This window comes from Fusarium poae, chromosome 4, assembly GCF_019609905.1.
Source record: "Fusarium poae strain DAOMC 252244 chromosome 4, whole genome shotgun sequence".
In the NCBI taxonomy this organism is placed as follows: Eukaryota; Fungi; Ascomycota; class Sordariomycetes; order Hypocreales; family Nectriaceae; genus Fusarium; species Fusarium poae.
This window is the reverse complement of record NC_058402.1, coordinates 7,582,630-7,610,455: the sequence shown is the minus strand read 5'-3', so window position 1 is coordinate 7,610,455 and position 27,826 is coordinate 7,582,630. Positions and strand designations below refer to the sequence as shown.

General features: G+C 47.9%; 10 protein-coding genes and 1 non-coding gene across 11 annotated transcripts; 5 read left to right on the top strand and 6 right to left on the bottom strand.

Moving 5' to 3' along the window:
- Positions 1-83: 83 nt before the first annotated feature.
- Positions 84-2,178, bottom strand: FPOAC1_012568 (uncharacterized protein; the record flags this gene model as incomplete). Its single annotated transcript, XM_044856920.1, has 5 exons — positions 84-548; positions 599-699; positions 958-1,027; positions 1,136-1,219; positions 1,306-2,178. 5 exons carry the CDS (start codon positions 2,176-2,178, stop codon positions 84-86), a joined length of 1,593 nt encoding a protein of 530 aa, XP_044704233.1.
- A 129-nt stretch (positions 2,179-2,307) lies between these two features.
- On the bottom strand, positions 2,308-3,147 carry FPOAC1_012567 (uncharacterized protein; the record flags this gene model as incomplete). Its single annotated transcript, XM_044856919.1, has 3 exons — positions 2,308-2,603; positions 2,667-2,752; positions 2,816-3,147. The coding sequence occupies 3 exons, from the start codon at positions 3,145-3,147 to the stop codon at positions 2,308-2,310; spliced, it is 714 nt and encodes a 237-aa protein (XP_044704232.1).
- Positions 3,148-4,115: 968 nt separating this feature from the next.
- On the top strand, positions 4,116-5,699 carry FPOAC1_012566 (uncharacterized protein; the record flags this gene model as incomplete). Its single annotated transcript, XM_044856918.1, has 1 exon — positions 4,116-5,699. One exon carries the CDS (start codon positions 4,116-4,118, stop codon positions 5,697-5,699), a length of 1,584 nt encoding a protein of 527 aa, XP_044704231.1.
- A 353-nt stretch (positions 5,700-6,052) lies between these two features.
- FPOAC1_012565 (uncharacterized protein) lies at positions 6,053-8,021 on the top strand (the record flags this gene model as incomplete). Its single annotated transcript, XM_044856917.1, has 4 exons — positions 6,053-6,154; positions 6,206-6,315; positions 6,363-7,393; positions 7,444-8,021. 4 exons carry the CDS (start codon positions 6,053-6,055, stop codon positions 8,019-8,021), a joined length of 1,821 nt encoding a protein of 606 aa, XP_044704230.1.
- Positions 8,022-8,114: 93 nt separating this feature from the next.
- Positions 8,115-9,531, bottom strand: FPOAC1_012564 (uncharacterized protein; the record flags this gene model as incomplete). Its single annotated transcript, XM_044856916.1, has 2 exons — positions 8,115-8,493; positions 8,546-9,531. The coding sequence occupies 2 exons, from the start codon at positions 9,529-9,531 to the stop codon at positions 8,115-8,117; spliced, it is 1,365 nt and encodes a 454-aa protein (XP_044704229.1).
- A 358-nt stretch (positions 9,532-9,889) lies between these two features.
- FPOAC1_012563 (uncharacterized protein) lies at positions 9,890-14,708 on the bottom strand (the record flags this gene model as incomplete). Its single annotated transcript, XM_044856915.1, has 8 exons — positions 9,890-10,306; positions 10,368-10,469; positions 10,525-10,820; positions 10,888-13,730; positions 13,793-13,913; positions 13,970-14,048; positions 14,598-14,646; positions 14,701-14,708. The coding sequence occupies 8 exons, from the start codon at positions 14,706-14,708 to the stop codon at positions 9,890-9,892; spliced, it is 3,915 nt and encodes a 1,304-aa protein (XP_044704228.1).
- Positions 14,709-15,157: 449 nt separating this feature from the next.
- Positions 15,158-20,101, top strand: FPOAC1_012562 (uncharacterized protein; the record flags this gene model as incomplete). The annotated part of the gene is made up of 4 exons (XM_044856914.1): positions 15,158-16,351; positions 16,405-17,383; positions 17,437-18,528; positions 18,582-20,101. The coding sequence occupies 4 exons, from the start codon at positions 15,158-15,160 to the stop codon at positions 20,099-20,101; spliced, it is 4,785 nt and encodes a 1,594-aa protein (XP_044704227.1).
- A 497-nt stretch (positions 20,102-20,598) lies between these two features.
- Positions 20,599-20,850, bottom strand: FPOAC1_012561 (uncharacterized protein; the record flags this gene model as incomplete). The annotated part of the gene is made up of 2 exons (XM_044856913.1): positions 20,599-20,764; positions 20,813-20,850. 2 exons carry the CDS (start codon positions 20,848-20,850, stop codon positions 20,599-20,601), a joined length of 204 nt encoding a protein of 67 aa, XP_044704226.1.
- Positions 20,851-22,328: 1,478 nt separating this feature from the next.
- FPOAC1_012560 lies at positions 22,329-22,432 on the bottom strand. Its single transcript has one exon. It is a non-coding gene; the product is annotated as a tRNA-Leu (tRNA).
- A 743-nt stretch (positions 22,433-23,175) lies between these two features.
- Positions 23,176-24,176, top strand: FPOAC1_012559 (uncharacterized protein; the record flags this gene model as incomplete). The annotated part of the gene is made up of 2 exons (XM_044856912.1): positions 23,176-23,271; positions 23,325-24,176. The coding sequence occupies 2 exons, from the start codon at positions 23,176-23,178 to the stop codon at positions 24,174-24,176; spliced, it is 948 nt and encodes a 315-aa protein (XP_044704225.1).
- Positions 24,177-25,186: 1,010 nt separating this feature from the next.
- Positions 25,187-27,821, top strand: FPOAC1_012558 (uncharacterized protein; the record flags this gene model as incomplete). Its single annotated transcript, XM_044856911.1, has 3 exons — positions 25,187-26,335; positions 26,383-26,957; positions 27,005-27,821. 3 exons carry the CDS (start codon positions 25,187-25,189, stop codon positions 27,819-27,821), a joined length of 2,541 nt encoding a protein of 846 aa, XP_044704224.1.
- Between the last annotated feature and the right edge of the window lie 5 nt (positions 27,822-27,826).

The window sequence follows — 27,826 nt, the reverse complement described above, 5'->3', positions numbered from 1 at the left end:
GGGGTTACGAAATACAAAGCTAAATAGACTTCTGCCGATACGGGTTTTGAAACTGTTTGATGCAGCATGGTAGGTTACAAGATTTAGGTATCAAGCAAACCACCCAGGTCCAACCGATAAACGCGATACTGGCCGTCCGGTGTAGTGGCGGTGACCTGAGCGACAGAACCAATACCACCTTTCAGTAGACTGAGTTTCGGTTGATGGTTTTCTGATACCCCCTTAACTTCAGCGAGATGCTTGAGGTCAGGACGTATGCCCTCTCCCTTGAGCTTGACCGAAAGCAGGACGACATAGCTGGAAGCGTAACCCGAGTGTCTTCCCAATGCCACAATGGACCCTGACTCACTTCTGGCAATCTTGAGTATCCAGTAGTTTTTTACCGATGGATGACGAACCAACTTTTTGTTTCTGGTGGGTTTATCGAATGTGAAGTAGAAGATTGACGCCTTCTGCGCCAACACGATAACATCGGTTTTGGTATTGTCGTCGGCATTCGAGAAACAGATCATGTCGGTGAATAGTCTTGCATCGTTGCCTTCACGACCCTAACATAGAAACATTAGTCTTGGAATGTTAATTTTACCATGTGTCTCACCTTGAGATGTACCTCTTCGTGCAAAGTTATTCTTGGCTCAATTGTGAATAAATGTAGGGACAAGTCAGAAGGACGCTGGACAACTATAAAGACTTCGTTCCCTGTGTGAAGGGCCACATGTTCTATTTGGGCAGTAGACCATCCCAATTGAAATGTGTTCTGATCACGCAGGCAGAAACCCGCATCTATATGATTTGATTCAAGGAGGTTCCGTGAGGATCCTGGAGAACGTGTGAGTTGTATGACGCACAGAGATTGGAGATCCTCACCTGGTTGACTGTTGGGTTTTGGAGACGGATTTATAGTAATTTTGGCCATTAGAATTGAGCAGTTTGCATCTTTGTCGTCGTGCAGGATACAGGCAAAGGAATCTTTGTCAAGGGGGGGAATCAGTTCGTGGATTCCGCGGTCAACCTTTGCCAGCGTTATCTGGCTATAAGTCCCAAATGTCTAATCGGACTAAATGTCAAATATATAACACTATTAGGCAAAGTCAACGTTGGAAAAGAAGTAGATTTGAGGAACAGAGTTACGCACCTTGAATGTGCCATCCTTGGTTGCAGCAATCAAGTATCGCTCGGTCAAAGCACCGCATTTCCAGGATGTTCTCTGGAGCAAGTGCTGTCCAGAAGTTGTCAGAACTTGCTCTCTAGACTTGGAACTAGAATCTACTGAATAGACGCATTTCCTGAATGGAAGGAAGAAACCGAGTTCAAGGTCACGGCAGAATCAGAGAACAGTCTCATAGTCTGGCTGTCCCAGTAAACCAGGAACCCACCATCCGGTGAGGTATCAGAGCCATTGAAGCGCGTACCCTTTTCCATGCCCATCCGCCATTGACTCATATTGGCCTGTGTGGCCGACGTCTTTCTGCGATGAGCACCACTCGGTCTACGTAGCCCGCTCAAAGTTGAATCTGTCATCTGTCTGACTATCTTGGAAAAGGAATGACCCTGCGTGGAGGATTGAGGATTTTCAATGTTCTCGTATCTCTCACGTGTTCTCTTCGGGCGTTTGAAGATTTCTGCGGCTTCGCACCGCTGGTCTTGATCAATTGCCAGTGTTTTCCTCTCCAGCCATTTCAGTATGAACCATAAAATATCCCCTTCGATAGGACTTCTCTTTTTAGCTGCTTCTATCAGCTTGTCATGTTTTTTCGTTGCACCTTTGTTTATAGAGTAGGTAAACATGGTCTTGTTGTGCTGGTAAAATACATCCAAGACGCTGTTCGAGTGCTCCTTTCGAGAATCGCTGTATGATTCAATCCCGTCAAGTCCTTTTTCCATAAACGTGAAAAGCAGACTGATAATGCAGCCAAGGGACCATATATCGCTCTTCTCATTCATTGTTTTACCCTTGTCCTGGGCTTCTCTTGGTTGGTATGTGCCCTCACCGCGAAGATTGGCAGTTGCTGTGGCTTTGCTGTGCTCATCGCTTCCGCGCTTTTTGAATATTCTGCTGAGGTCGGAAACATCGGGCTTCGTTTTGGGCTTCACTCTTGACAGACCAAAATCGCTGAGCTTCCAACTCATGTCAGGGCCGACATTGAAGACGAGAATGTTGTTGGGCTTGAGATCCATGTGATAACAAACCAGGCTTTCCCCCCCATCCCCTGTTTTTAATCCACCATGAAGACAGTCAAGCCCATCTATCAAGCCCATTATAGCATCTGTGATCCTTTGTCGAGTGACTATGTCGTTTACTATTGCTTAGGGATATCGCTCCATGTATTTCCCGAGGTCCATATCTGCCAATGGCATAAGTAGACTGAATGTCGACGGCTGTCCCTCACTCTCGATTGTGCCGAAGGTTTTGACAATATTGTCGTGCGTCCGCCTGCTGTTGAAGATTTTCCTGATGGCTTGCCACTCTTTTTGAAAGCTGGCCTCGGCAGTCTCTGTTATGAAGTCTTTTCGAGCAATGACCTCAGGTTGTCCAATAGTCTCACTAAAGGCATGAACCTTGGTCAAGTGACCCTCAGCAACTTCGACCTTGAATACAACGCCTTATGCACCTTGTCCAATGTTCTGCTCCGACAACCATGGCAGCGTTCGTTGGTCATTGTTACAGATTTTTACCATGTCAGGGCCACCGACAACGATAGTGCAGAAAGGACGTTGATGTTTCAAGAAACGATGCACATCTTTGGGGTCACTAAAAATATCTTTCAGGTCTTTGTCCTCCGCTGGTAAAAGTTAGGGGTTTTCTTGAGGCCACTCTTGCGCTGCTTGAGATCCATTCCCTAGCACCAGCTTTTGGACGAAAGCTTTGGCCGCATTGACTGAGCATTCAGCGTACATGAGAACAGCCAAAAAGTGAAGAAGGTTCTTCTCTTCAACCATCTCTACAAAGTCTTGCTCGCCGACTTTGGCTGGAATGGCATCTTCAGACATCAGGCTACCGTAGACGCGTCGCAATCTGTTACGCGACATGACATCTTTGACTGTCGCTATCGTTGCGAATTCATGTTTGCTTCTTGCGTTCTTGAATCCGTTTGTGAGTTCCATCCCTGTCTCGTAACACAAGTGGCTGTAATTGGGAGAGGCCATGGTACATGTGAAAAACCATAGAAATCAGTAGATGTGTGGATGTGTGGATGAAGATGAAGATGGGATGAGATTGGGTTGCCTCCGCTGGGGCGCCAGTTCTCTTTAAGAGTGCATGTTGGGGCTGAAATAAGCCAAGGCAGAAGTGACATCTGACTGAGACAGAAAGGGAGGTGTTTAGTTGGCTGGATTTAGCGCCAACCTCATATTGCCTATAGACACATGCATAGTAGGTAGTAAAAGGCTGTAAAGATAACTACACTCGGTATACACGAGGAGCAGCTTTACGTTTGGGTGATAAGGAACAAATACTATATGTAAGTATTTCAACAAGGTGCTATGTTGGAAATGAGGAGACTAAGCAAATTGTATCTTGGTCTATGAGGTTGGTTATAGTTAAATACCTATTTGTCAAGACAGGAAGTAGTGTAAACTACATCTCTCTTCTACCTAGGTAGGTATCTATTGTATGTAAACATTATTAGTTAGAGTCTAATTGTATGATGAACGCGTATTCGCCTAATTTTGGTCGGACCCAGATTTTATCTAGATAGTACATACGACGAATCACTCAGTAAGTTCGCCGATGTGCTATTCTAGGGTAACCCTTCCCCCAGCAAATGCCTCATTCAAGATAAGAAACTACTATGCAATTTCTCCAATCCCACTCCTCGAGTCCCTGCTTAGTGTGATCCTATTACTAGACTAGCATGAACCTAGTATATTTTCCATTCTATGCTTCTTCTTGCTGCTATTATGTACTTTTCGGGAGTAATTAAGCGACGATCACATGCGGGGGTCATGAAGCTATAAACTTGTAAGCCCCGCCTCAGGGCCGCCGGAAGCATAAGAGACGAGCCACCTTATGTTTCTTAGACTATAGCTCTAAGACTATTTATTTATTTTTATAGAAGACCTTCTTTCGTCTCTTCTCAATCAGCTCTCTTGTTGTGACAATTTTATCAAGAGTCATGATCGGGTACGCTGCTTTAGCCTTCACCTGGCTGGCCTGTCCAGCATCAGCCAGCTATGCCTTCTATGTCGGCAAGAATCTCACCCAAGACGGCAGCGTCATAGTCGGAGGCACCGGCGAAGAAGTGTCAAGTCATTGGCTTCAACTCTTCCCAGCTCGCGACCACCCGCCTAATTCGACAATCACTGTCGGTGTCACAAAAGATGCCACATTTCCTGGAGAGCTCATTGAAATTCCTCAAGCGAACCACACGTTCCGATACATGAGCATGGAGTACTCCGACTTTGAGGGCTTTCCCGCACCATTGACTAATGGTGGTTTGAATGAGAAGGGTGTTACGGTCCGTGACGTTTGGGCTGATAACCGTGATGAGCTCCTCGAGATGACTCCCAATCCTCAGCGTGGTGTCCAATACAGTGATTTTGCACGCATTGTTATGGAAAGAGCCAGCAGTGCTCGCGAAGGTGTTGGGATTATTGGTGATTTAATGGCAAAATATGGTGAAGCTACATATGGTGGAAACTCACATCTCATCGCCGACAAGGATGAGGGATGGGTTGTCTGGGAAATGGCTGGTGGTCAGAAACTCTGGGCTGCCCAGCGTCTTGGACCAAATGATGTCAAAGTCCTTTACCCCGGTTACATCGAAAACTTCCCTACCGACTTTCAAGATAGTCCCGACTATGCTGGATCCAATAACATTGTGTCATTCGCCGTTGAGCAAGGATGGTGGAACAAGACTTCAGGCAAGCCATTCAACATCTTTGATGTCTATGGTCCTCAAGATCCTCGCTACAAGGCTCGTGATGGGGGATACAAGTTCATGTCTCAGGCAGCTCTAGAGAATGCGACTCTTGCGATGGTTCCCTTGACAGAGGCCAAGATGATGCAGAGGGTGCGCGATCCTCGAATTGCCGACGACGAGGCTGGATATGGGCAAGTTGTCAGCCTCCACGACGGAATCGATCGAGACATGTTGCGAATCTGGAATGCCCCAGCCACTTCCGTTGCAGCACCATTCGTCCCATGGTGGCTCGGCGTCCAATCTGTTCCTCCGGAGTTTGGCGAACACCGTTATCTGACAACCGGAGCATCCAGCAGCTTCCTCAACCCGGATTATCAGCTACAAGAAGCTTCCGAGTTTGCTGGTCGCATCTTTAAACGAGTGCTGTACTATATGTGTTCAGAGCCCAACAAGTACCATCCCATTGTTACAGAGATGTTTGAACAGTTTGAGAGTGCGTCTCGCGCTCAGCTTCACGGCTGGGTTGAAAAGACGGCGTTGACTATGATTCGGCAGGGAGAGAGGAAGGCTGCCCAAAGCCTGTTGACTTATTATTCCCACACACGCGCTGCCGAGGCGCTTGAGATTGGACATAATCTGAACAATGCCATGGATAGTTATATAAAGTTGACCGGGAAATGGCGTTGGCCTAAGGGGGATCAGATCAATGACAGTGGCGAGGGTAATGAGACTGTTAATTGTCTTGTTGGGTTTGACCCTGATAAGCCAAGATACCTGCAGGAATTGGCCGCTGGAAGCATAACAGACGAAATCAGTAGGTCACTTTATGCTCCTTAGACCATAGCTCTTAGACTATTTATTTTTGTAACCTAAGACTAAGGAGGTTATTTTTTCTGCTACTCACTAGTGGTTCTAAAAACAGACCCGCAATCAACCCGCATGAACTAGTGGAGGACACCAACATAACGGGTAAGAGAACGGAGAATATGTTTATTTTCGGCTATGAAGACCGGGAATAGTATCATCAAGTGAAGTCTCGGAACGCACCCCGGATTATCTAAACCCCGCATGTTTACTAATAACGGCGGCAACCACTTCCGAAACCCGGCTCCTCAACTCCGACAAACCAGACGACAGCAATATGTAAACATTGGTTTTCAACTCATACGCATCAACCTTCACCCAAAGCCATGTCAAAAAGAAGCTGGTCAGAAGCTGAGAATGGAGAACAGCAGTTTCCTCCCATGATTTCGAGGAAAGTCAAGGCCTGTACAGCGTGTCGGAGACAAAAGGTAAGTTTGGAAACAGAGCGAAATAATGCTGCCATATGAACTATTCAATAGATCAAATGCTTGATCGACGATAGAGGTCCGCCTTGTAAACGATGTGCGGAAAAGGGTTTGTGTTGTGTTCTGGGCAAGAGTCTACAGACTATTCTGGATGAAAAGTCTCAGTATGTTTTTTCACCGCCTAGCAAAAACTTTACTTATACAATCCCAGGTTATCACAAGATGTGGCCCAAGACCTTGAGGAGATGCATAACTTTCTCAAACAGGTTGCTGGGAAACTCGACCTGGAACTTCCGCCTCTTCGATCATCCATTGCAACAGCAGAACGACCAAAAGACGAATCGCCAGCTCAATCAAACAAAGGCCATCATATCCCATCTCGCGACAATTCACCAAAACCCATGCCAGAGGACGACGATTTGCCGTATGCACCCATTCACTCACTTTACACTCTTACAAAACTACGCGCTCTTAGATCTCCAGATGACATCGACTCCCAGCAACATCAGAGTCATGACGATATAATAACGAGACGGCTAGTATCGTTGCCTGACGCAGAGAGACTCTTTGAATTCTACAAGAAACGCCTCGACCCTTATATCTACCTTATTGGCTGTCCATATGAGTCGATGCAAGCGTTGCGGCAGAAAAGCCAATTTCTCCTCGTGGCAGTTCTCACAGTTGCCGCACTCCATGATCCTACTGCAGATCATCTATATCCAATCTGCAGCTCCGAGTTCAGGAGGCTATTTGAGACGTCAATATTCGAAAGACGGCTTAGCAGAGATTATCTACGGGCGTTATGCATCGGATGTTATTGGCTGAGCGATCTATCGTGGATGTTATCAGGTCACGCCATACGACGAGCAGCTGAATTCGACCTTCACAACAGCTACGACAGAGCTATCGAAAAGTCCAGTACAGAGGATGCAGAGTGTGCCAGGATCTGGTATATCCTTTGTGTTTGTGATCAACAGCTTGCAACACAATACGGTCGACCGTCGATAGTACAAGAAGACGCTTCCACACAAGGTGCTATAGACTTTTTGCGGTCTTCTGTCTCGAATGACGAGGACAGAAGGTTGCTTAGTCAAGCTACTATTGTCAGTATCTTGAGGAGTATCAGGGAGATTTTTAGCTCAAACAGAGGGAAACCGATTCCAAGGTTGCATTTAAATCATATCTCGCACTTTAGATTGCAACTTGATCAGTGGTTCGCCTTTTGGACAGATCAAGTACAAGGTATGTCATGAAATTTAGTTCCCCCAAGGCTTTTATCTAACGATTTGCAGAACAATGGCCAGGTATTGGTGGTTTCCCACGGAAGGGTGTCGTTCTTCACTACAATTTTGCGCAACTATATCTATACTCACACGTCTTCCGCGGCATATCCAAAGATGACCATATTCCACATTATTTTCTCGACTGCGCTGTGAACGGTATAACGGCAGCCACAACGATCATTGACAAGTTCCTTCACGATCCAGACATCACACTTGGTATAGTCGGCATGCCATCATACGTCCATTCCATGACAGCATTCGCATCAATGTTCCTCACGAAGGTAGCCATCAAATACCACGATCTTATCGCAAAAGAAAAGGTATATGATTTGATCACTGGTTTGGTACAACAGTTTCGGTCACAACCTGCTGGAAAGTGGCACTTGGCAGGTCTCATGGCTAGTGGACTGGAAAGAATGGCCCAGACATTGAAGCCAGATGTTCCGGCGGATATGGGTTTGCCGTTGAGTGTGGGGATGGACCAGAGTGTCGATACTGGAATATCGGGTGTTGATAATTTCTTTCCCGACTTGCCGGGTGATTTCTTCTTTAACTACGACATGAGCTTTGAGATGCCAGCGACATAGTTGATCAATTTCATAGATAGCCCTAAGTTTGAGGATATAAGAAACAATAATTTAAAATGGTATAGAATATCAGTCATGTCCACAAGGCTGAGATCAAATGTATGGCTCATGATCCCACTCTTCGAGTTTCTTCGTATAACAAATCCACAACTTTTCCGGATGCTGCTGCGCCTTTAGCCACATGTCCCGAAGACTCACTCCCTCCCAGCGAGCACCATAGAACCATGCGTTGACCGACCAAATGGCCACCTTGATACGCCCTTGGTATTTCTCCCCGTCAAACACAGTTTCTTCTTCCGAACTGTCCCAGTCTGCGTCATATGCCCAAACCCAGTAAGGATCAAGAAGTGTATCTTCGTTATGCGTGCGATTTTCCTCGGTGGTCAATTCAATAGGAATGACGATAAAGGTATTCCGTAGAATTCCAGCAGACAAAAGATGGTCATTCTCTTCTCTGTATTCTCTGAATTGCCTGTTGCACAATTAGTACATGCATCGTTTGCTTAAGGCATATTTTGACTTACTTTCGCAAGTCGTCATCTTCTGCCATGCTCTCGTTGGGATAAAGCGTAGGCCACTTCTCAGTTTCCAGTCGACGCAACGCCAACGAGTTGCTATAGCCTTGGCAATGGATACTATGCCAGGTTACCCCGCCTTCCAGAGAGTGGTAATTAATACCATCCCAGGCTGATCGCCAGTCATGGCCATGCATCTGCTCGACCTCTCTGGACCTATAGTAGACAAAACCGAACTGTTCTTGAGCCTCGAGGATCTTCTGGATCCAAGCTGGCGGCGCCGGCGATACCCACTTCCAGATCTGTTCCAGGGTCTTGCCGTATCCTGGCGGTGTTAAGGTGATTTGCTTTACTCGCTCGTCATTGGTAAATCGCAAGAAGGGTTCCATGGATTGCCTATATTCCTGGTCCACCTGTGCTTGTGCCTCATCTGAAAAACGTACAATAGCAGGAACCATCCATTTAGCATTCCTCCGAGCTTTTCTGAGTGCCTTGTCCCGCACAAGCTCTCTGGCTCGGGCGGCAGGGGTTTGGAGCTCATCTTCTCGAAGGCGTTCTTCGTAGATCTCCTGCAGTGTAGCACTCCCCCCATCGACATAATAGACGTCGCAATAGACTAACTTCCAGGCATCTAAGGGGAAAGGCCGAGTAGTTCTATCAAAATTTCCAATGTATGTGATCAAGGTCGAACTCGATCTTGCGACGCCGTTGGTGATGCGTTCAATCATCTTGTTCTCGTCAGACCTGTAGGTGGTTCGGCCGAGGAGGGCATATTTCAACGGTTCCGACGCTTTAATCTCGGAAGGATCAGCTAAGGCCACTTGGACGAGGTCCCGGCCTGCAATGAGTTCCTCCAGCTTCTGGGCCTCCTGCTCTCTTTCGACGATCAACCTGACCCTGGCATATTCCTCTGGGGGAAGATGTTGGAGGCGTCGACGGCGCTCGGATGAGGTAAGATGCATTAAGCTCCTACAAAGCTCCAGATTCGGGTCCATTGTAGTGGTAAACAGCGCTCAGCTGTGTTGTGTTGGTAAAGATGAGGCTGTAGGTGAGTGAATTGCGAGAGTTGGAGGAGGGGGATCAGTGTGTTGGCACGTTTTATTCCATTTCAAGAACCCCACCACGTGGATTGTCTAATGCCTAACTACCTAGGTACGCAAATATCGGTGTATTTTATCCAATTTTCCTTTCTCCACTTCTGCCCCCGTTCAATCAGGTCAGAAATAGACAGCCTTCTTTTTGTCTGCTTGTCTCTGAATTTCTAGACTCAACTACTATGTAGACTAATTACTGTGCCTCAAGGACAGCACGCATAGCTCATGACTACGTACTCTATTTACAGAAGATTGCAAATTATTCTGTAAAAATGCTGGGCTGGAATTGTTCAACGTTACCAGCGTAACCTCTCTCATGATTGACGACCGAGTTCCTTAATTCCATCATTGTGTTATGGGAAATGAGAGCGGCCAAATGACCTGGCTGACCCACCTGAGTCATAAGATGCGCCAACCTTATTACGATCTCAGCTTCTATGTTATCCTTGAGGGTGCCGATCCGGAGCTCCAACCAATCTTTGGTGAAGTCTTGAAGATTGGTCAGTAGCTCAGACATGAATTTTTTCCACATGGTTGAGAGACCCAAAGGGTTAGCGTTATGTTGGGTCCGGTAAAGGTCGTCAAATTCGTCCAGCAAATCTACCACTTCTTTGTTGGCGGTCTTGAGCTTGGCGTTTATGTCATCCTTTCTAAGATAAGGAAAGATTTGTTCAACCTGGCAAGCCTGTCAGAATGCCGTGTCTCTAGCTTTACCATTGAACGAGATGTTGACTTACCATCATCAACTGTTCCAAGGCATGTCTGACAGTATCGTCGTCCATGGCAGAATAGTTATCTCTCCAGTTATCCTTGCCGACGGGCTCATTGAAGTCCCAAAGCTAGTGATAGATGCGTCAGAGAAATGAAAGTAAAAAGAGAAAGAAAATAACCCACCGTGCCCTTCAAGCTGTTGAGCTTCTTCTCGCAGTTAACCATGTGCTTGGCGTTAGAACTTGAACCCAGCAGTTTGAAGAAAGCCGTTTGTGGAGTGTCCTTATGTCTGTTGTTCCACGCGAAAAAACCATGCTGGAATTCATTGACCCAAACGCCACAAGGTATATGCGGCCCTGCATTGTGCGGTATTTCTCTGGGGATTCCAGAACGGCTGTTCTTGCCGTGCTTTTTGTGTCGGACGCCCATTGTGTATTCCATAAACATAGGGACAGTCTGGAGCTCGATGAGATGTTCAGCTGTTTGCATCTGGTCAGCGCCTCTGGGGTACAGGTGGATCGATCAGTGAGGGCCTTTGTTACTCACAAATCCATTCTACAGGGAGGGGATCCGGTGTAGGGGCGCCGTCATGCCTCACCATGGCATTGTAACAATCACCTCCGATGTTGTCAACCCAATACCTTTTCTTATCACCGGTTTTCTTTTCGAAGAAATCTCCATTATCTCCACTGGGGTATGGCTCTGACTTCATTAACCAAGTAGTCTTCGCAGCATCATTACACGTAGGATTGAAGGGACGCCTGTGTCCAGATGCTCTCTTGTCAAGACCATTGTTGGTCCATTCGGATGACCATAGCATCTCGTTGAATGGCCATATGAATTTCCCATTGGGGCCAAGAGGACCAATGGGACGATTCGCAGGTCCAAAGAACTTTTCGATTTCATCGTCACTTGGCTTGTCGCGTGGATCTTCCAGTGACGAAGGATCGTAAAAGTCGAGGGATGGGATGGAGCACGTGGTCGAATTTGGCTTTCCGAAATTTATCTTGAAATGCATTTCTTCCCACTTCTCCTCTTGATCAACACTGCAGACCCAGACCCAGGCTTCTTCCAAAGTCGGGACAGCGTCTTGGAGGAAAAGAAACGTCCCCGCGAAGGTGCTGCTAACAAGATGCTTCCACTTCTTGGGCAAGTTCCTGTCCAGCAGCTCCCGATACTCCCTGGTCGCGCGAGAGTTCTTTTGAGCCTCCATCACTCGTTGGACTATAAGTACCATGGTCATTCCCGCAGACATTTTATGAAGGCTTTCTCGTTTGGTCAGCTCAGACAAGTGTTCATCAGGAACCAAGGCCATGGCGTCCACGGAGCGCGAAGAGAGCTTGCCCTTTTCGAGGTCAGAGAATTTGATATTGGGACATGTCGGATTATCGACCCATTCTTTGATCAAGTCTTCCAAGTTGTCCCAGTCGATATCTCTGACGTCGTAGGACGCTGTGACATCGCAACAATAGGCTGATGTGCCCTTCCCGCACTTGTTATTCTTGGAGTTCAGGGCCACCTTGACCTTGCCGCCTGGGCAGCTGCTACGGCAGGTCCCTGTCGAGACTGTCTCGATGACACCCAAGTTGTAGTCGTCAGACCAGTAGCACTCGCTGAAGTGGGGGTTGTCTTCGTCTCTGGTGTTTTCGCAGAGGGGTCTCTCTCCTCTGTGACCCTTTCTATCATAGCAGGTCTGGTCCCCACTACCATCCCAGCTTTCAACGAGGAGTGAGTCGTAGGTGACGTCCCATCCACATGGCTTGTCACCCTCATCTCTGGCGCAGTCCATCTCCAACTCATACCACTTGTATTGGCGGTAGACATCCAGACCTTTCGTGTTGCCCTTGCAGCACGCGGTTTGAGCATACCCGCTACTGCACGATCTCTTGGACGAGGCAACTTCGAATCCTGACGTTGGGCCACATCCAGGGATACAGTGTCCGTTATTGTAGAATTGCCATTCGCAGGTGGGATGCGTGACTCCGGCCGGGCAACAGAATGTTCGCTCTTCATCATCATCACAGCCAGTATCATCGGTCATGAGGTCCGTCAGCTTTTCAGAAGATTGGTTTTCAACCGCGCTCCAATCTCTAGGGCACCCCTTGCCCTTCTTTCGACAATTGGTCCACTTGCATTGATCACCGCTAACATCGCTGTTGGCTTCGCTTTCGTCGATTTCAATAAAGACGCCACTACCGAAAGACATAGTTCTGTTGAATGTTGATACGCCCTTGGACTTGTAGCCGGTAGCCTCCTGTAGTTGCTTGGAGAACTTGCCATCCGAAGTGTCTTGGCTGATAGCCCAGACCATGGCACCTCCAAGACATTGACTGCGAGCAAAATCCAGCTTGAGCTTCCAGGTATCGACATCGTCATAGGTCAACCATGTACTGCCAAACTTGAGAGTCTTGATGGCGGCAGTCTTGTCCAGGTCTCCCGAACCAATCTTGCCACCGAGCTTGCGCATGATCTCAGGGTTGGACATGACACCAACAGCATCGGTACAAGACTCTGCAGGGCCACCGGCATCGAAGAGACAACCAGGAGACATACAGCCGGTGCTGGAAGCAGTGAAGGTGCGTGCATAGAATGCGAGTCCCATGTTGACTTGATCAGGGTCCACATTGTTGCGCCAGAGAAGGTCAAAAGCATCCTTGATCTCAGTCAAGTTGGTATGAGAGTTGAGATGGTTGCCAAGCCATGACTTGGGAGTATCCCAAGCACCATGGAAGTCATACGTCATGACATTGAAGTGGTCAACGTACTTTGAGATGTTCTCAAGATCAAAGTGCTGAAGATACCAGTATGAAGCAGGGATAGCGATACTGAGACCGCTACGGCCACCACTTTGCTTCAACGCACTCTTGATCTTGCTGAGGAACTTGGGAAGATTGTCGAAATCTTCCTCCCGTCCTTCACGATCATCAGCAGCAGGATACTCCCAATCAATATCGACACCATCAAAGTCATAAGTGGACATGAACGAGATGAGCGATTTGATGAAAGCCCTTGTGTTTGTGTCAGAACGAGCAATGTCAGAGAAGGTTGTAACAGTCGGACCCGGGTCATTGAAGGCCCAACCGCCAATGGCGATGAAGATCTTCAAATTGGGGTCGATCTTCTTCTTGCGGGCTAATTCGCGGTATAGTTGAGGGTCTTTGCTAGATGCGGGGATGATTTGGAAGGTCTTGGGGTCGATGCTGGCAAAGGCGAAATTGATATGGGTATAGACGCCGTCTGGGATGTCGGAAGGACTGTATTTGTCGCAGGATCTGGTAGAAGCCCATCCTTCGATGTAGCCAACCACTCTGTGCATAGGACCCTTGGCAGAGCAAGATGGGCGATTGACCGTCTTCTTTCCGCAGAAATCCTTGGTAGTACCGCAGTAGCTATAGTATTGTCAGTCAAAAATGATAAATAACAAATAAGATAAATGGCTGTGTCGACTTACCCATGCTTGGAACAGCAGACGTTGAGAGGGCACTTGGTATGGTTGGCGAACTTGGAGCCAAAGCCACCAGGATCACACTCGCCCTTAGAATCGCAGCCAGCAACGCAATCCTTGCCACAAACTACAAAGAGTCAGCATCTCACTAAAGTAGTTAATTGGTAGAATATCTTGACTTACAATCTGGACCAAGGCCGCAGTGACCAAACTTGGAGCAGCATGCGTTGCCCTTGCACGGGTTATTCTTGTCGCATTCAGTCTTGAAATCGCAAGTACTAAGACATCCTTTTCCACAATGATCCTTGGTTGTACCGCAGAAACCTGCACTACTACAACAACCAGTGGCGCAAAGTTTTGTCTTGCTGCACTCGGCTGCAAATACAGTAACAGCGAGAAATTGGGTAATAAAAAATAGTAATAAGAAAAGCCGGGAACGGCGTTTGGTGAACGTCATGTTCACAATAGTATAGTCTTGACCACGTTGGTCGTATAGTAGAGAGTGTAAAGATACAATAGTGAGTGTAGTCAAAAATGAGAAAAAGGAACTCGATCGCGATATGCAATGTCTTGAGGGACTTGTAAGAGAGCAGGTCCCTAAGGGTATTCACATGGGATTCGGATCATCGGAGTTGATGGTCCTTTGGAAATTTCATCTTTACGAGAACCCGCCAACATCGTCTAAATTTTTGTCTGATCACCACTGTCGCTTGACTAACGACTGACTCGAATTCTGACTTGAACAAGCCTAGATATCGTTATTCTAACTGTAACAAGGAAATTATTGCGAAGGCTCGGACCGTTTACGGACCCTTAATTCCAAAGCCCCAGTGGTGTTGGCTCTCACAATGGTATGTTTCCTGTCATGGAATATGTCTGATGGTAACCTGTGTTGGTTCTGTAAATTACTTGACCTTGGCATCCTAATTGAGTCTAGAAATTCAGGGTCCAAGGTCCACAAGTCTTCAGCTCACCCACTTTTGATGCCCGTCTTCTCCACAAGGTTCTTCGGTTAGACATGGCAACGTCAAGGGTTCCGGATAGCTACGCCGAAAAACAAAGGCCAAGGCCCCAGAAGACTCCACTCACGTCGTGTGTGAGGCGAGGATTCAGTAAACAGATCGACGACCGGGATCTTTTGTAAAACGCTTGTATACTTGGTGGGACGTAGTCGGACATCATGGGATGTAACGAAATTATGTGACGGGAGATTTTCGCAGAATAGATAGTCCAAGTTCCGGCGCTAGGATGTATCATATAGGTAGTTTCGGTATACCCTTCTTTTATTCACACAAATCTCTACTCCCAAGGTCATTCTCTACGCTTGGATATAGTTGCATCTAGTCACTCTTTGGTGACCATCATCTCACGATGTGGTTACGATTCCTTCTGTTGTTGCTTTACATGCCCTTTTCGGCCATCGCCGCGGGCCATCATCACTCTCATTTACACTCTCAACATTCTCAACATCATGGTCATAAACGCGCTTCCAACAGTTCTTCTCTTGATCTGGATGCTGCTCGCAAACTCTTAGCCGCTGGTCAATCTGCCATGGCTTATGCAAACCGTGCTATCATTGAGAACCCTCGTCCAAACCGTTTGGAAGTGCTAAACTCTACAGAGATTAGAAAGGCTCAAAAATCTCCTCCTCCACTCGATTATCGCAACGTCACTACAAAGTCACTCCAGGCCAGAGGCTCAGGAAATGGAACTTCCAAAGACCTTCGTTATTCTGTTCCTGATGAACTTATCAAGGCTGCACGCCTTCTTTCAGAGAACTGGAAGCCATCCTCGAAAGACTTGGATGGTGGCTATGCTGCTGATGTTCAACACTTGAAGGACACCTTCTTGTACAAGAATAATGACACCAACATGATGCCTCCCATGCTTCAGTATGATTCAGGCTTGATCAAACCTGTACATGAGCCGCCGTCTGCTTTTCGCTACAGTGAAAACGAAACCGATGTCTCTGAGAGCGTGCCTACCAAGGACAAGGAACTTCACAAGCGAGCCGATTCGGACTGGTGGATGGCGACTATTTCCCAGCGAGGCTCTAGTCCGTTCGCACCAGCTGGATACCAAGTCTGGCGAGATGTCAAAGACTTTGGTGCAAAAGGTGACGGTGTTGCTGATGATACCGATGCCATCAATAAAGCCATCTCGAGCGGCGGCCGTTGTGGTGGAGGTAAATGTACCGGTAGCACAATCTACCCAGCAACTGTGTACTTCCCTCCCGGTACATACAAAGTCAGTTCATCCATCATCCAGTATTACAATACTGAGATGATCGGCAACCCCCTTGACCTTCCCACCATTATCGCAACACCCAGTTTCGTTGGTCTTGGTGTTATTACTTCCAACGTTTATACAGGAGAGACTTCAGAATGGTATCTCAACCAGAACAACTTTCTTCGAAGTGTCCGCAACTTCATCATTGATGTCCGTCCAACTCCTTCCGATGCTCAAGTTTGCGGAATCCACTGGCAAGTTGCTCAGGGTACTTCACTAGAGAACATCTACTTCTATATGACCAAGTTCAAGGATGATCCCAAGACAACACAGCAGGTATGTACAGCTATTCGGCTTTGGCCATTATAAGTCATTAACAGAGACGTCAGGGTATCTACATGGAGAACGGAAGTGGTGGTTTTCTTTCCGACCTTTACTTTGTCGGTGGGAAATTTGGAGCGTACATGGGCAACCAGCAGTTCACAGCTAGTGGCCTTTACTTCGAAGAGGCCGAGACAGCCATCCAGATCCACTGGGATTGGGGATGGACCATGCAAAACATTGTCGTCGACAACTGCAAAACTGGTTTGACCATCGTCGGTGGCGCAGGGGGTCCTATGAGTACTGGACAAGGAATCGGCTCTCTTCATTTGACCGACCTACGTTTCCACTATGTCACTGTTGGTGTCTCGACCTCGGTAATGGCTGACAACTCAACCGCCTTGCTGTTGAGCAATTCAGGCTTCTACAACGTTGACACCATCGTCCAAGATACCTCCAAGAAGCAAGTGCTTCTAAAAGGAGGTAAAGGAACTGTCAACGTTGATACCTGGGGCTTTGGAAGGGTCACCAGCGCCAACGGTAGCACTTCCTTCCACAATGGCGCCAACCTTGACACCCCTGTTAGGAACGCGTCTCTTGTCACTGGTGGACGCAAGCAGTTTTATACCAGACGCCGTCCTAAGTATGATGACTTGGGATTCAGTCAGATTCTCGACGCCAAGGCGTATGGAGCCAAGGGTGATGGCAAGACTGATGACACTGCTGTTCTGAACCATCTCTTTTCAGCTGCTGCGAACATGTCTGCGATCGTATACATCCCCTTTGGTGTGTATATTATTTCGGATACTGTTGATATCCCAGTTGGATCACGTCTTATTGGTCAAGCTTGGCCTCAGATCATGGCGACAGGTTCAAAGTTTGCCGATGCCCTCAAGCCTCGCGTTGCAGTCCGTGTCGGTCTGCCAGGCCAAGTTGGAGTTGTCGAGATCCAGAACATGATGATGACTGTCAAGGGAGCTACGGCTGGTGCCATCATGATGGAGTGGAACGTGCATGAATCAAGCCAAGGCTCCGCTGGTCTCTGGGGTATGTTTATAAAGTTGAAGCTTTAGAACTCGTCGACTAACATCTCTTAACAGATACCCATTTCAGAGTTGGTGGTGCAGCTGGCACCGACCTCACTGTCAAAGACTGTCCCAAGCTATCTGGCAAAGTCAACCCAAACTGTGTCGCCGCATCTCTTATGCTTCACTTGACCCCCGACTCTTCCGGTTACTTTGAAAACGTCTGGATGTGGACTGCCGACCATGATTTTGACACTGCCGATCAGACTCAGGTCGATATTTATGTTGGCAGAGGTATGCTCGTCGAGAGCAAGGGTCCAACATGGCTTTGGGGTACATCAGTGGAACACTGCGTACTGTACCAGTACCAGCTTTCTGGTGCGCAGAACGTTGTCATGGGCCTCATTCAGACCGAGACACCCTACTTCCAGTCCTTCCCAGAAGCACCAGCACCTTTCACACCAGGTGCTTTCCCCAACGACCCCAGCTTTCACAACTGCACCAAGACCTCCAAGTCTTGTGCTATGGCTTGGGCCTTGCGCATCATCGATTCTTCAGCTGTGCATGTTCTTGGCGCTAGTCTTTACTCGTTCTTTAACCGTTACGATCAGACTTGTCTTGATTCCGGTCGACATGACTGCCAGGACAAGCTCTTCTACGCTGAACAGAGTTACGATGTATGGGTCCAGAACCTCGTCACTCTCGGCAGTATCGAGATGGTTAGTCCTTTGAACGGAGTTCCAACACTCAGTAGGCCCAACAGAAACGGCTTCGCTTCTTCCATCCTCGCTTGGCTTGGAGGTTCCAAGAATGTCACCGGTCAGCGTACATTTGACGGTTACAGGGTCCATACTGAGAAGACGCTTGACATTGACCGTTTCCCCGAGGCCTGTCAGAATGCTCTTACGGCTCTTATACGTTGTGACAACTATACAGAAGAGTGGACAACGGCTTCATATCATGGAGTTCTCCCCAGGGAGGTTGATGTCGAGTCTGTTTGCGACAAGGGTTGCGCGCAAGCTATCTCAGATTGGCGATCAGCCGTCGATACCTACTGCGGCAATATGACATGGCATAATGGTGCTGCTGCTGGTGTCTTAGGATCTTTTGTTTCACAAGGTATCAACGAGACATGTCAGACGGACAAGTCTGGAAAATACTGCAATGGTAAGCAACTCGCACATCTTGTTCTATGTGTTTCTATTCTAACTCCCTCTCAGATATCATCAACAAGTTCACCGTTGTCAACAGTATCGACAAAATGCCAACCAATGAACTCTGTTCTGACTGCTACGTCGGTCGACTCAAGATGATGCAGGCTAGTCCCTTCTCGTATTACAACCGAAACTCTTTCTTCGAGAGTGCTCTGAAGCAAGCAGTCAAGCGTTGCTCATTGTCGAATCAACCCACCGCCGCCAAAGACTCGCCTTTCCCTCCGGAGTCTTCTGAACCCCCCTTCTGCCTCTCTGAAGTCACGCACACCACCAAAACCGGTGATACCTGCGATTCTTTGGCCACCAAGTACAGCGTCTCTTCAGCAGCCATCATCATGGGTAATCCCGGTATTATCAACTGTACCAACATCGTCGAAGGAGTTAATATCTGTCTACCACTCCAGTGCAAGACCTTCACGCTCGAGAAGGACGACAGCTGTATGACCGTCGCCGCAGCCACTGGACTCGATCAGGGAGACATTCGCTCTTTGAACCCTTGGGTCCATCCACTTTGCAACAATCTCCAGGACGGAACTCAGACTCTCGGTCGAGTTATTTGCATCACACCACCTGGTGGCAAGTATGAGCACGACGTGAACACTACCAACTCAGACCCGAAATATTCTGAGTATGCTGACAAGGCTGTCCCACCACCCAGTGGAGCGACTCTTGCTGATAAGACCATCAAAGACTGTGGACGATGGTATACCGTTCAGGAGGGAGATAACTGTGCTGTAGTTCTGGTCCAGTATCACATCAGTCTTTCTCTCTTTGTACAAGCCAACCCATCGGTTTCGGAGGTCAATTGTACCACCGATCTTGTCCCAGGCCGAACCTACTGTGTCGGTCCAACCGAGGAAGCTTTCGCGGCCAAAACTGAGCCCGTTCCTCCTTTCCATCGCTTTGGATGTTTTGCTCGTGAGGCAGACACTAAGAATCGCACTGTCTTGACTCTCGCTGAAGCTCAACATGTCAAGCCCATGTCCATCATAGCTTGTCAATCCTTCTGTTTACAACGGGGATGGAGGATTTGGGGAATACAGAACGGCGACTCGTGTTTCTGCGACAATAAGTTACGTATGGACAGTCAGGTCATAAACGATTCCAACTGCAACATGCACTGCAACGGCAACACCACGAATGTCTGTGGTGGCAAAGACGCTATTGAAGTCTTTAGCGAGGATTCTGATGATCAGCTATTGCCAGTGGAGTACAAAAGTCTCGGTTGCTACGTGTGGGAAGAAGTGCCACCGGTGCGAGGCTTAGACCAAAGTCAAAATACTATCGATTCTGACGATGACATGTCTCCGCATGCATGTGCGAGTGCTTGCACTATCCAGAAGAAGGCTGACTTCTGGGCTCTCTTGGGGGGTAATACCTGCACCTGTGCAATGGAAATGACTCCGGGAGCTAAGAAGGTTAGCATGGATAAGTGCAATACGCCTTGTACTGATCAATCAGAAGAGACTTGTGGAGGAACATGGCAGGCGGAGGTTTTCACAAATAAGAAGAAGTATATAAAGTAGGATAGAAAGTAGGCACTTTTCATTCTTTTAAGATCAAAGGATTAGTATCTTGCCCCCAAGATAAGTGCGAAAATAACATTCAATATATGAACGTGAACTTACCCTGAACCTACATGCAGTAATAAAAGTATCTGAATGAACCAAGCACGTGTCATTGATGTATATTTAATTTTTAATATTGGCAACGTAAACTCTGGGAGGTTTCAGCTAAGAGCCAGAGCAATTTCTAACATCAACCTCTCACTAATACCCGATGGCAACGTTGTTTTTCACCGCTGGATATCACTTCGACGAGCTGTCGACCATTGGCGGCAGTATGCCAAGAGGTTCACATTAATTCAAGTCAGTGTTCTGGCACTATAAGCGAGATAAGGACAGATATCATGGTTTATTGGATGAATTTATGTCAAGAACAGTGCTTCGGTGGTAACCACAAGAACGCCAAATGATAAATACGCCGGCCGTCATAATTCATTATCATTTATCCTCCGAGCATTCTATGCAAAGATCGATTCCAGAACTTTTTCGAAGTATTGTGATCGAGGTTGAACAGGAGTACTTTGGAATGACTTTGCTCGGACTGGCTCTCGATATTTGTTTCCGTTGACGATAGACCGGCTTGCAACGGTGGCACCTCCAACGGTCAAGATGATTGGGAGGACCCTGTTTACTGTTAGTATATACACAGACATATGTTGATGGTATCCCTACTTGGGGCCGAGATGAGAGGAAGCAGCAGCAGGAACCATTTTGGTTATTGTGAAGTGGTTGTGTTGGTAAGAGTATTTGTGTGGTAATAGTGATAGATCTTTTTGAAGTCTTGGTTGTGAATAATACCAACTAAAATACTGGGAAATGTTCGAGCCTTATATAATAATCATCGAAACGCAATATGTTGTGGTTTTCCTTTTTGGTTTTCCTTTTTGGTTATTGATATCACACGTTTTGAATGCCGGTGGTTCGATGATCACCATTAGGTGTGCCGTGATAGTGGCTGGGGTACCATGTCGGGCAGTTTCGGCACCCCATGGAGAGAACTAGGGTTCTGATACTCTGAAGAATTAGCGTAAAACAGTCAGTGAATAGAAGTATTTATATCTTGGAAATGTTATCTAAAATAGTTACCATAGATATCATTAGATCGCTCGATTAGAAACTGTTGTCTTTGAAGCGGTTGATAGCAATATCTACAAGTTGATCGCCAAGAATGGGAACAACGTGATAATCGGGCAGCCACGGCACCCACCGAAGACGCCCTCAGGGTATCAGAAAAATTGGCCGCTGTAAGCCTAAGAGACGAAATTAGTGGGCCACTTTATGCTCTTTAGACTATAGCTCTTAGACTACTTATTTTTGTAACCTAAGACTTAGGAGGTCATTTTTTCTGCTACCCACTAGGACGCCAGTCTTGTGACGGCCACACCTACGTCAGACTCACATTCACTTGTTACTGCATCATAATAACACAACTCTAGAACCGACTCATACATGGTAGACTAGTAATTGCATCTCCGGAACCCGGGATATTCTCGCCTGTCTCTTCCCCAGACCGGTCATACATGTCCAGAACTTACGATTATGTCTTCACTGCTACACTACATCTTACAACTTCCCCGCGTTCTACATCTATTATCGACTGATATATTCGGCACTGTATGTTACTTGGATCTTATCATTGGTCTATTTTTGTGCCGTAGAGCAATGCCGACTAGCTGCATCCAACGAGTTTCCAAATCTGGTTCTTTAAAAGTTCCAAGTCCCGTCTCAACCCTTTTCTGTCTATCTTCACATGTCCGTGTCGAAACTACTGTTTTGAGTAGTTTTCGGTCTTATTATAAACGAGATCTGGGTATCTTGTTCCGAAACGCGGCGGTCGTATCATCTACGAGCGCTTTGATGCGACTATGAATCGAACCGAGACAGACTCGGTCGGTTTTGTTCCATATTTTGCTCATGGCACCATGTATCCGACCATAAATATCTGATATCTATGTATATAATATCAGATACTTGCGAGATGGTTTCACGCTGCATAAACAAAGGGTTAGACTTCTGATATAAGCATGTATTCCTAGGTGAATATGAGTGAGAGATTCCAATGACATCGTGTTGAAGTAATATATGTCTAGCCAGCATGCTATTTCCAAGAAATAGATGTATGTATGTATGATACACGTCTTGTATGTAGGTTGTACAAAAAGATAATTACTTTACGGAGTAGCAAAAATGACAAGACTGGGATTCGAACCCAGGCCCCTTTCGAGACTGCGAATCGTTACTAGTTCGTATAGAACCTGAACACAGCGCCTTAGACCGCTCGGCCATCTTGCCTTGTACATAAAGTTCACCAAAGCTGTATAACAGCAGAGCGCAGGTTGACGTGTCGCTCCGGAGTCGTTGTGATGGTCCCAACCCGAGATCATTTGCGTTATACAGGCATTGTTGGCTTCCAATGAGTCCATCTATTTATGAACTAATAGCTGTTCACCACTTCCTGCCTGACAACCAGTGTCCTCTTCGTGCGCTGACGGCTACCCTACAGGCTCGATCAACATATGCGCGTCCGGACTCAAGCTCAATTTCTGCCGCGGTTTGGCTTTCTCGGGAGGATCGTCTGCACAAACGCGCATATTCTTACCATCGTATCTCCCCTTATCTACATGCAGTCCTGGTGTCACTTCGCGTTTCCGTTATTGAAGCCGATGCTATTTCGGTGCCGAATCGCAGCCCCACCACATTCCGGGCCGCCGATGGAGGGTACGGGAGCCAAGCAGACACAATACGAAAGAGCCCGGCCAGTCCGAAAGGAAAACGAAAAAGACTTGCCAAAGAAAGTATAGACAAATGATAGGAATTGCCATCTTTGATAGATAAGATGGAGCTATAAACGCCAACAAGCATCAAAGCGGACCGATGACGGCACAACCCAAGCTACAAGATCAAGGTCTCGGTACCAACGGAACAGGAACAGAAACGACGTCATCAGCTGCAAGCAAAAACATAAAACACCCAAACACGCATCTTGGACCAACAGACATCAAGTAATAGTAATTTTTACAGAAAACTCATTCATAATGGCGGCGAAACAGTCAGACGTTCCTAATTTCACCATCAGCGATTATGCCAAGTTCTTTGGCGCTGGAGCTCTCGCTGCGACGTCTACGCATGGTGTAAGTCAACCGAGTCGCGTGCTTCGCAACCGAAAACTAACGAACGAGCCTAGGCTGTGACCCCAATTGATGTCGTCAAGACCCGAATCCAGGTTGACGATGCCCTCAAGGGCTACAACATGCTTTCAGCTGGTCGCAGCATTGTCGCCAAAGAGGGTGCTTCAGCTCTGTTGACCGGTTTTGGTCCTACAGCTGTTGGATACCTTGTTCAAGGTGGTGCCAAGTTCGCTGGTTACGAATACTTCAAGAAGAAGTACATCTCCATGCTTGGAGGTCCCGAAAAGGCTGTCGACCATCGAACGGGCGTTTATCTCACTGCCAGCGCATCGGCCGAATTCTTCGCTGATATTCTTCTCTGTCCACTCGAAGCTACACGTATTCGACTCGTTTCGCAAAGAGGGTACGCCGATGGCCTGTTCTCAGCCTTTACGAGGATGGCGCGCGAAGAGGGCTTCAAGGGCTTTTACTCTGGCTTCGTCCCCCTCTTGTTCAAGCAGGTTCCCTTTGCCGTCGGTCAATTCTCCGTTCACGAAGCAGTCAACGAAGTCATCTTCCGCGCCATGGGCCCTGAGCGCAAGGAAAAGCTCACACAACTCGAGTCTACAGGAGTAGAGCTCACGTCTGGTGTTACTGCCGGTGCTGCAGCGGCAGTCCTTTCTCACCCTGCTGATACACTCTTGTCAGCCATCAACAAGGGCGCTGGTGATAAAAGTCAGGGCGCAACAAGTCGCATGTTCCAACTTGCGCGCGAATTTGGACCTAAGCGATTACTCCTCACTGGACTGGGTCCGCGTATCGTAATGACATGCGGTCTCGTGGGGGCTCAATTCGTTGTGTACGCGCAATGCAAGGCCTTGACAGGAGCTCCCCCCGGTATTGAGATTCACAAGGAAGAGTCACTGTGAGATGTCATGTAACGGCTAAAAAGTAAACATCGGTTTAGAAAAGGCGTTGGGGTGATAGACAGAGATCTTTAAAGCGAGTTCCGGTATTAGATTAATTGAAACTTCATATTTTGCTACATATCCCGTCTTGGCACCCACATTCCGAAGGAGCTTCTTGTTTCAGGCCCGTGCCGCTATTGAGCTGCTATTGATATCCCGTCTGGGCAGTAGCTTGGGCCTAGATCTGGTCTATTCTCGGTTTTAGTGTTTGAGATCTGTCTTGAGTGGCGGTGCTGAGGCTGAGAATAAGGATTGCTGACAATAATAGAGATGACATTTCTTACTGATGACATGGTGAAATAGGCATCAGCATAAGAGAGAAGGACTGGTATTCCTGCTTGAATTCAATATTTCCCTAGCTTACCATGTCTGCCGATCCCATTCATACCAGAGACAAAATACATGAGACTCTACGGAGTAGTTAATGTTGCATTGACCATCTGGCCTCGCCCACTTTGTGGCGCAGTTAGAACCAACCTTTTCAGACCGCACTAAGACCAGCACAGGTCCCCTATTCTATCAGGAACTTTGGCGGTATCTGCCTTGTAACCTTTGCTTCGAGGCCACGACATCACCATCGGAAAACCATACAACTCTTTGTCCTCTTGTGCTCCTCAAGGTTTCAGACCAAACACGCGCACCCGAAGCACCTTCATTCTCTTCCTGCTAATAGGTACGTTTACAACGGTTCTCGCCTGGCATATGCTGTGCGACTTGCGCCGACAATTAAGTTGGTTGTACCAAGCCCAGCAGCATTCTTCATCTCCTTCCCACCTCGAACTCGCGTGGCAACCCCGTCGATTTGACTTTGGGCTCAATTCCCGCTCTGTCATTGCAGACACTGACTTCCATTGCCTCTTACTGCAGTATCCGCTCCTTATCGACTGTTACAATTATCCTGGATGTGTTAAACTAGATCGCTTCCTCAGCTCTCCCTTTGCGCTGCAAGGGTTCCTTTCCTTCCCATCAACATGAAGATTGCTTCACTGTTGAGCCTGGCCGGGCTCACAGCCCTGGCTCAAGGCTCCAGACCGACACGAGATTACGACGCCAATGATTATTATGTCCTCCATCTTGATAGCGCAACGACCCCCGACCAAGTCGCCAGCCGACTAGGACTCGCTCACGAGGGACAGCTCGGTGCGCTCGCCGACCACCACGTTTTCCGTGCCTCCAAGGCCGACCACGATATTGTTAAGCGAGAGGTATCAGAGCGCAAGAGGAGGAAACGAGATTTAGGCGGCTCCGATCCGGTCGATGGGATTCTACTGTCAAAGAAGCAACAAGCACGACAACACCTATTCAAGCGAGATGTTCCTTCGACCCCAAGAGGCTGGTCTCTTTTTGGCGCTAGGGCCGATACCAAAGTTGCAGAACTAGCGGAGTACCAGGAAACAATTATGAAGCAGCTCGATATTCAGGATCCCATCTTCAAGGAGCAGTGGCATCTATTGAACCCCCTACAGCCCGGCCACGATGTCAACGTTACTGGCCTTTGGTTGGAGGGTATCACAGGAAAGAATGTCACCGTGGCAGTGGTAGACGACGGCCTCGATATGAACAGCGACGATCTCAAGCCCAATTATTTCGCCGAGGGTTCTTGGGATTTCAACGACAACGACCCCGAGCCTGCCCCTGTATTGGACGACGATCGACACGGTACCCGATGTGCGGGAGAAGTTGCAGCTGCCCGAAACGATGTCTGCGGTGTTGGTGTTGCTTACGACTCCAAAGTCGCCGGAATTCGTATCCTCAGTAAATTGATCAGCGACGCCGACGAAGCTGAAGCGCTTATGTACAAGTACCACGACAACCATATCTACTCTTGCTCATGGGGTCCTTCCGATGATGGTCAGACCATGGAGGCACCCGATGTTGTTATTCGACGAGCGATGCTCAAGGCGATTCAGGAGGGACGTAATGGTCTTGGCTCTGTCTATGTCTTTGCCAGTGGAAATGGTGCTGGCCAAGGTGATAACTGCAACTTTGATGGATACACCAACTCCATCTACAGTATCACAGTTGGAGCTGTCGATCGAACTGGACTTCATCCTTACTACTCTGAGGAGTGCTCTGCTCAGCTGGTCGTTACCTACAGCAGTGGAAGTGGCGATGCTATTGTAAGTATTCTTTTCTACTGCAAAATTGATGCGTCTAACCAATCTAGCACACAACCGACGTTGGAAAGAACAGCTGTTACAAGGCCCACGGTGGTACATCCGCCGCTGCGCCTCTCGCTGCAGGCATCTTTGCTCTGGTTCTTCAGGTTCGCCCTGATCTTACTTGGAGAGACCTCCAATACCTCGCTATGGACACCGCACTGCCCATCGAGGGTGACGAAGCCAACCAACAAAACACAACCATTGGCAAGAAGTTTAGTCACACCTTTGGATATGGCAAGATCGATTCTTGGGCTTTGGTTGAGAAGGCCAAGGACTGGGAGTTGGTCAAGCCTCAGTCATGGTACTTTTCTCCCTGGATCCATGTTAAGAAGGCGATTCCCGAGGGCCGAGATGGCTTGACTGTGACTCTTGATGTTACTGAGGATATGCTCAAGGACTCCAACTTGGCTCGTGTGGAACATGTCACTGTTACCATGAACGTCGAACACAGCCGACGTGGTGACCTTAGCGTTGATCTTATCAGCCCCGACAATGTGGTCAGTCATCTTGCTGTTGCTCGAAGAAGCGACGCCAAGGAGGCGGGCTACGTTGACTGGACTTTTATGAGTGTTGCTCACTGGTAAGTGTTTTGTGTTTCTCTGCTTTATCTACTCTAACAATTTCTAGGGGAGAAACTGGTATCGGCAAGTGGACCATTATTGTTCGAGACACGGAGAAGAACTCATACAAGGGCAAATTCACCGACTGGCGCTTGAAGCTCTGGGGTGAGGCCATCGACGCAGATCAGGCCACTCTCCTCCCTATGCCTAATCCAGGCGACGATGACGACCATGACAAAATCGTAGCGACTACTTCAATCCCCGCCTCTACAACAACAGCACCTCCCGCTACCAAACCTACCTTGATTGACCACCCTTCCGACCACCCTGAAAGACCTACCAAGCCCGCCCGACCTAGCGATACCGAAGAGGAAGAACCATCAAGCACCCAAAGCTCCGCCGAGGAATCCTCAACAGCTTCATCTTCATGGGTAAACTGGCTCCCAACATTTGGCGCTTCCAAGAAAGCCCAGATCTGGATCTACGGCGCAGTCGGTTTCATCGGAGCCTTTTGCATCGGTCTAGGCGTCTACTTCTGGGTCGCCCGCCGTCGCCGTCTCCGCAACAGCTCCCACAACAACTACGAATTCGAACTCATCGACGAAGAAGAAGCTCCTCTCAACGCAGGCGAAAAAGCCCCAGGCAACAAACCTCGCAGAACCCGTGGTGGAGAGCTGTATGATGCTTTTGCCGAGGGTAGCGATGATGAGCCTTTTGAGGATTACCGCGATACGGACAACCGTGAGCCTTCTCGTGATAGACTCGCTGGAGACGATACGCAGCATTACGCTGTCGGTGATGATAGCGACGATAGTGATGAGAGTGATGATGATAGCAGTGATGGGGCTAGGGCTGAAACAAGACCTTTGGGTGGTAGACGTTGAGAATA